The sequence below is a fragment of the Centroberyx gerrardi genome, chromosome 8, assembly GCF_048128805.1.
Source record: "Centroberyx gerrardi isolate f3 chromosome 8, fCenGer3.hap1.cur.20231027, whole genome shotgun sequence".
NCBI lineage: Eukaryota > Metazoa > Chordata > Actinopteri > Beryciformes > Berycidae > Centroberyx > Centroberyx gerrardi.
In genome coordinates this window covers 31871863-31879362 of record NC_136004.1, presented here as the reverse complement: position 1 = coordinate 31879362, position 7500 = coordinate 31871863, and the positions used below count along the sequence as shown (strand labels likewise).

General features: G+C 44.1%; 1 protein-coding gene across 1 annotated transcript in view; it reads left to right on the top strand.

Moving 5' to 3' along the window:
* LOC139915005 (ADAMTS-like protein 2) overlaps positions 1 to 7500 on the top strand; it is a 26956-nt gene that overhangs the window by 5341 nt on the left and 14115 nt on the right. The window contains exons 5-9 of the mRNA XM_071903477.2: positions 331 to 476; positions 829 to 952; positions 2099 to 2179; positions 2871 to 3046; positions 6929 to 7256. Coding sequence (XP_071759578.2) covers positions 331 to 476; positions 829 to 952; positions 2099 to 2179; positions 2871 to 3046; positions 6929 to 7256 — 855 coding nt within the window. The remainder of the gene's footprint in view (positions 1 to 330; positions 477 to 828; positions 953 to 2098; positions 2180 to 2870; positions 3047 to 6928; positions 7257 to 7500) is intronic.

Here is a 7500-nt window from a genome sequence, read left to right as displayed (position 1 = left end):
TAGTGGGGAGCAGTAGCAGTAGTAGTAGTAGTATTTGTGGTAGTAGTAGCAGTATAAGCATTGGTAGTAGTAGTAGCACCAGAAATAGTAGCAGTAGTAGTAGAAATTGTAGCAGTAGCACTAATAGTAGTAATGGTAGTAGTAGTAGAGGCAGTAGGAGTAGCAGTAGTAGTAGTAGTACCAGTAGCAGTTGTAGTAGTTGTAGTAGTAGTAGTAGTAGTAGTACCAGTAGCAGTAGCAGCAGGAGTAATAGTAGTTGTAGTAGCAGTAGTAGTAGTAATGTCTTATTTCAAATGTTAGTAAACCTTGACCTGTCTGTTCTGTCTCCAGATGACTACGTCCACATCTCCAGTAACCCCTGTGACCTCCACTGCACCACAGCCGACGGTCAGAGGCAGCTGATGGTGACGGCACGTGACGGGACGTCCTGCAAGTACAGCAGCTACCGCGGGGTGTGTGTGGACGGTAAGTGTGAGGTGAGTCCAGCTGCTTATTTACTTCTTTGTTCCTCTTTTACTTCCCCATGCACATTCTCTCTTTAAATGAACAGTTCACTGCAAATTCAAAATTTCTCATTATCGACTATGATTATTAATGGAATGTGACACCTAAACATCAAATGTTTTTCGGAGTAACTTCCAAAAGGATGGAGCAACAGAGCTGAATGCACTCCTCCCAAATCCATCTCATGATGTAAAACAAATTTGCTAGTTTCTGCATCATTACCATATTATCATTATCAGTTATCAATTTGTTTTCTTAGAATTCATTAGAATTGCTCTTTGCTTATACATCCTCTCTACTTCCACTTCCTGGTTTGCTGCTCAGCCAATCGGATGCGACGGAGTGCTCTTCTCCTCCAACACGCTGGATAAGTGTGGCGTTTGTCAGGGAGACGGCAGCAGCTGCAGCAGAGTCACCGGGAACTTCCGCCGCGGGGCCACGACTCTGGGTGAGGAACCGGGTTCACATGGCGGGAAGGCCTGATGGTCTGAGAGCTCGTCCTGTCACTGGAGGGTCCCGGGTTCAATTCCCTGATCGCCCCAAGTGTCTGTGCTGTGGAAGTGTCTTTGAGCAACACACTGAATCTGTAGCAGCTCTGTGGCTGACTGTGACCTCTGACCCTGTGGAGAAGGCAGGCAAAAAGACTAATTTCCCCCTCTTGGCACCATAGGGTATCACACTGTAACTGCTCTAAATAAGTATCAGAATCACTTTATTTACCAAGTACAATAAAGGAATTTGTACAGGAATTTGACTTGGTGACATTGGTGCAGAGACATACAGTATCTTTCGAATGGTTTTGTTGCACTTGTATGAAGATCTTGGGTGGTAATCCAGAGTAATCAAACTGACGTTGAAAGGGTTAAATGGGTGTATGAGTGTGTGTGTGCGTGCATGGGCTATGTAATAACTTAGCCTTTCTCCAATTAAAAAAATATGGCTTTGATGCATGCAGAAAGAGCAAAAATCAAATAACTTGACAAATAAATCAGCTGTAACAAAAGTGATAGTGGTTGAGGTAGAGGACTTTCTCTTCTTGGCGTTCTAGACCAGGATCCAAAAAAGTGCTCCTGAGTGTGATTACCGGCCGCTCCTGCATCACGGTGCCTTCCTTAAATCATCTCCTGCCTCTGTTTACCTACTGCAGGTACACTGCAGCATCGTACACTGCATTTTTAACAAATATGAAATGGCTCCAAGATGCACATTTAATTGAATTCGCAGCACCTTTAAACTGAAGTCATGCAGTTGTTTAGTGTGTATATCAGGAGCCCAACACACTCCTCTCATGAACGTTTTTAAAAGCCTTTATTCCCCGTCTGGTTCCTATAAACACAAACAGTAATATAATCCAAAGCATACAACAGTTTGTAACATTTTTCATTAGAGTACCTGGGACTTTGTTCTCTTCTAATTATGTTACAACCTTGAACCAAAGAGCAGCTTCAACAACTTAAATATACCCAATCTTTTTGTGGGATGAAACACAAAAGGAATTAATTAAAGTCATTAAGAATGGTAAGAACCATCTTTGTGGCAACGAAACCATGTAACCAGGCCAGAGAGGTAATGCTTCCTGTTTCCTGTTGTCAAGGTTACTCCTTTATCACTCAAATCCCTGAAGGATCATGGGACATCCAGATCATCGAGAGGAAGAAGTCCGCCGATGTTCTAGGTGGGTACTTCCTCTCCTCACACACACACACACACACACACACACGCAAAACACAGCGGTCGCATGGTTACTCTCTTCCCTCTTTCACACGTTGTAACTCTTCATGGGAAGACAGTTAATTAACGGAAAGGAATTCATTTTGATGGAGAATACGCAGGACTTATTCCCTGATCGAACATGAATAAGCCAGTTATGGCGCACGGCGCTCAGTGGATCACAGCTTCCAGACTGCAGCAGAGAGCAGGATGTCCGTCCTGTTGGCTTGACTAGACCTTCATCCACTGTACATGGTCCTGGTCCAACACTCATCATCTTTCCCTCATCTATGCACAAGTATCATGCAGTACACTTACTGGTCCTGCTATGGCTGTGGTACAGTATCAGTACCTTGCTGTACACATGCTACTTTCCCCCGCCAACCACTACACCATCTCTGGGGGTCACATGTTAGAAGATCCTTCAGTTGGATTTGGTTGTGATCTTGAAACCCCACTGTCTCACCAACACAAGTGCCAAACATGACTGTTTTTATTACCTAGTTCTGCTAAAATGGAGATTGAGACGTGTGTGACGGCTCAAAGACTGGGTTAGGATTATCGTTAGACTGCTTCTCTGACTCTCTGACTTCTCTGACAGTTTTCTGTGTGTGGTTTGTGCCTTGTATCATTTTTGCTCTTGTCTTGTTCCCCAGCTGTAACCGATCAGGCGGGAAACTTCTTCTTCAACGGGGCCTACAAGGTGGACAGTCCCCAGAACTTCCACGCCGCCGGCACCATCTTCAAGTACCGCCGGCCCATGGACGTGTACGAGACCGGGATCGAGTACATCGTGGCCAAAGGCCCCATCGACCAGGCCATCAATATTCTGGTACGCCTCTCCTCCATCCATCCATTCCTCTTACTTTCCCTCTTCCCCTCCATCAAAGGTGTCTTAGTTCTGTTGCTTCTTATCATCAGGCTACTTGCTTTATTGATGATGCAGTCAGGTTGCCTGCTGGTAAAGAAGCCTGTACAGTAACTGGAGCGTCACATGTTCAATTTCTGTTGAAGTGTCTTTGAACACTGTGAACCCCTACCTGCTCCAGTGCCGCTGCCCCCTGACCCCTGACCTCTGACCTCTGACCCCTCTAGTAAAATTCATACATGTATGCGTGGGTTGGTTCTATGTTCAGGAGACTATCACCACCATGATACAACGGTTAGGTTGTATAATAAATCTCCCACAGTCCAGATCGATGCATCCACAGTTGTATGTTTTAAGTTGTATGTTGTAAGTATGTTTGTGGTTATTTGTCTTTAAGGCAGCGCGGACGCTGGTAAGTTGGATGACAGTAGTCTGAACACAGTTCTTTAGAAAAAGGGAGAAACTGAGTAGATCAGTCCTAATCATACACAGCTGGGGCAGTGAGGTGAAGAGGCAGGTAAAGGTTCAAGTGGGAGGGAGTAGAGGATCATGGGAAAGTGAGTTCTGGGGGTGAGAAACTCTTTTCTACAGACTAATTCCTCATTACATTGTATTGTGCAACTGAGGTGCTATAAAATTCTAAAAAAAAAAAGAAGGATGATTTGTTGTTTTGACCTTGGCACTGCTTGCTGGCTGCCTGTAAAGTGAGCGCTCCATGAATTTGAGCTTTACAGCTGTTGTACTCAGTATAGATCACTTTGGATTAGACTGGTGACACACGAGGCAGTTTTTTGGGCAATGGAGACGGGCAACGCTTCCAGCAACAAGAAACAAAGTGAGCCACAGTCAGAAACCTATTCAAATATTTCCTGGCAACGAGATGCTCCTGTGTGATTACAGCAACGATTCTGTGGCTGCTTTCTCTGTTCAGGACACCAAACAAAGGAGCTCACTTCCGCCTGATATTAAGAGCTGCAGTTTTAGAGCCGAATTAAAAATCTGGCTCAAAGCTAAACAAACATGCAACAACTGATTTGCAGACTGTAACTTACTTAATTTTGTACACTTCAGTGTCTAGTGTCTATTATGTGTTAGTGTTGTGTGTTTGTATTTGTGCGGATTGTATATACTGTTTTCTTTTTTCAATTGTAACCTGCCAAGGAAAATGAGCTCTAATCTAAATCTGGTACAATACATCAAGTGGTAATATTTATGTTTGACATTGTACATGATCCCTTACAAATAAATTAAATTAAAATAAATGAATAAATAAATAAATATAAACTTCTTGGATCCTGCAGCCCATCAGAGACGACTGAAACAGTTTCTCTGTGTCTCATTGCCTTTTTAAGAGCGCCTGCTATGAGCCTGAAATGTAAATGTAATGTAGATGTAGTGGGGACGCTCTCTGTGTGTCTGATTGAGTGCAGGCCTTGCGTTCTGACAGCGGCCATATATTGCGTCCAGCGGCCGCGTCACGGGCCACGGTTGATAGATTTCTCCACAGGGAGCTGGAGCGGAGAGAGAGTCCCAGACAGTCACTGCTGCTCTGCTGGTTTGTCTCTGCTCGCTCTGGACTTTCATCATCTGATCCCTCTCCAGGACCATATCTGGGTCTTTTTTTTTTAACCATATGGATGAGAGTATCCTGGAGGCTTAGTGGGCCAAGCTGCTCACCATGTACTGAGAGAGTTGAGTCTGGGTCTGAAGGTCTGGGTCTGGGTCTGAAGCTGACCTTAAACAACTTCATGTCCCTCTCTCTCCTCTAAATCACGTCCCTCTCTTCTACTTGCACATGAGTTTTTCCCTGGTTATTCTTTACCTAGCATCATATATGATTACACTTGGGATACAGCAGTATTTGCTTCATGTACTGTTGAACACCATTGCAGCCAAGCAGTTTAATGTCATTGTACTGTAGCAATTGTTGCTCTTGAAAGAGTGTCAGCTAAATGGAAAGTATGTTTATGTTATTGTTGCACCCCTTTTAATTTTGAAACATCAGATACCGGTAGGATGTCATTTTGGTATTGTTGCTTTTCATGTCATTGTGGATGTCAGGTGTTTTTGTTTGGCCATTTTTTCCCCTTTGGGGTTTTAGTTGGTATGACTGGGTGTCATATTTTTGTAGGTGTTTAGTGTGGTGTCTTGTTTTGTATTTTGACATTCTCAGTGTTTCGCTGGTCAGTTTCACCACTCATATTTGGAACCAGAGGTATCAGGCATTTTGTTTTGAGTCATTGTTTTTTGTTTTCTTGAATCACTCACCTTATCTGAGAACTCACCTTACCTTACCTTGTCTCAGGACTCACCTTGCTGTAGTGCCTCTGGTGGGATTCGATCCCACGCCTCCAGGCCACGTGGCTCTAGAGGCGAGGCTGTTAACCTCTACACTGTCTCAGGATACAGACAGCTGCTGTCTGAGTAACACCAAGTATCAGAGTGAAAGTAAACAATTTATTAGCTGCGACCTGCAGCTAGTTTAAGTCACTCTGTCGGTTGATCAGTAGAGTCAGTCTCTTAGTCTGACGGTTCTAAAAATTTCCAAAGATGACATTGTGAATGTGGAGTTGCAGGATACAGAGATTGAACACCTATAAGTTTTGTAAGTGATCACATTGGTGCTTTAGCTCACTTGGTAGGGCAGCGGGCCTGACAGCAGGGGTTTTAGGTTCAAATCCCAGGATCAGCAAATGTTTTCAACTCTTGAACCCAGCAAGCACAAAACCTTTTCTTTATGCTATTTGACATGGTCACTTTAAAAGATAGCATTTTTCCACCAAAGAAGTATCACCCAACACCAAAATCAATCTTTTAGTTTGATGACATTGATCAATGTTGCACACAGTCAAGAACAACAGATCATTGATCAGGCCGATTTCTGAACATCCTCATTAGTGACTGCACAGCCTATAGACTTCAGCCTTCTTACATGAATTACATTAAGGAGTAAACTGTAAAAAATGTATTCCAAAAAGACATAACACATATTCATAGCCATATTGGCCTATGCAGGATGCCATATGTACAGTTTCACTTTAGTTGAATTACTTTAATGTAATCATTCCAGTGAGTATTTTGATAGGGTTTTGTTGTTCTTTTCCCTCCATGTTTAATTATTCCTTTTTTCAAGAGTGAAGAACGTCTGGTTGTCTTGGTGGCTCAGTTAGCTAGAACATTCTCTAGGTAATTGTAAGGTCGTGGGTTTGATTCCTGCCTGGGACGTTGAAAGCATAGAGAGCACTGACAGAGTTTCCTGTCAGGTGGGTGTCGTTGAATGATAATGATTATTTCCTGATTATCTGTGTTTTGATATTTCTATTGATTCCAAAATCACATTGACATGACTGATGGCTTGTTGGACCTGGGAAAGAGTTTCCTGCCGATTGGTGATGTCACTGAAGCCCCTCCCCCCCCTTTCATGATTCTATTTATCCCAAAGTTGGACTGTTGAGTCCAGGCTCAATGGACTTGACAAAAAGGGAGACCACACATGTTTCAAAGTAATACAACAAATGATTTATTGTAAACTAAATAGTTAAATTATCCAAAATGAGAAGTGTGTAAGTCTGTAACATCAGTAGTGAATGCATTGCAGGAATGAGTGTAATGTATGGTGTGGGGGTGTTGTATCACATGTATCACTTGTTGTGTCACTTCTAACAAAAATCAAAACACATTCATAGACAAGCAGCCAATTAGTTAATCACTGTGATGTTCTTGTCTTGGTCCTGACTAGGTGTCGACTCTCTTGGTTTTGGTCTTGACTCGTATCAACTAACCTGATCTTGACTGCAGCTCTGCCTCTCACTCTGCTCTCTGCTGTCAATCCTTCATCCCGCTCAGGTTTGGAACCAGAACGGTCGCATCCCGTACATCACCTACGAATACACCGTCCTGCGAGAGTCCCTGTCTCCCGTCCCGCCTCCGCCCGTCTACACCGGCGCCGACAGCTCGGCCGGGGCGGCGTCTGTGGAGGTGGGGGGTCTGCTGGCCCCGAACGCCAGCGTTTACGACACGGCGGGCCCCGAGGGCCGGCAGAACCGGGTGCTGCTGGAGCCAGGCGTCCCGGGAGGCGCGGAGGGGCAGAAGGGCCAGGAGACCAACGAGGTTTACGAGGAGACGGCCGCCATCGACTGCGACCAGGATGGAGCGGCGGCCCCCCAGTATACAGGTAGAGACACAACACCTGACACCTGTCTGCTCTGTGAGGACAACATATCTGAGCCACCAGCTCTCTCCATGAGATATACTAACCTGATGGATCATTTTGTGGTCATGTACACTACTGACCTACTAACTTTGGACATGAGCATTTTTCTTTATTTTTACTATTTTCCACATTTCAGAATAATAGTAAAGAAATCAAAACTATGAAATAATACAAATGGAATTATGCAGTGACCAAAAAAAGTGTT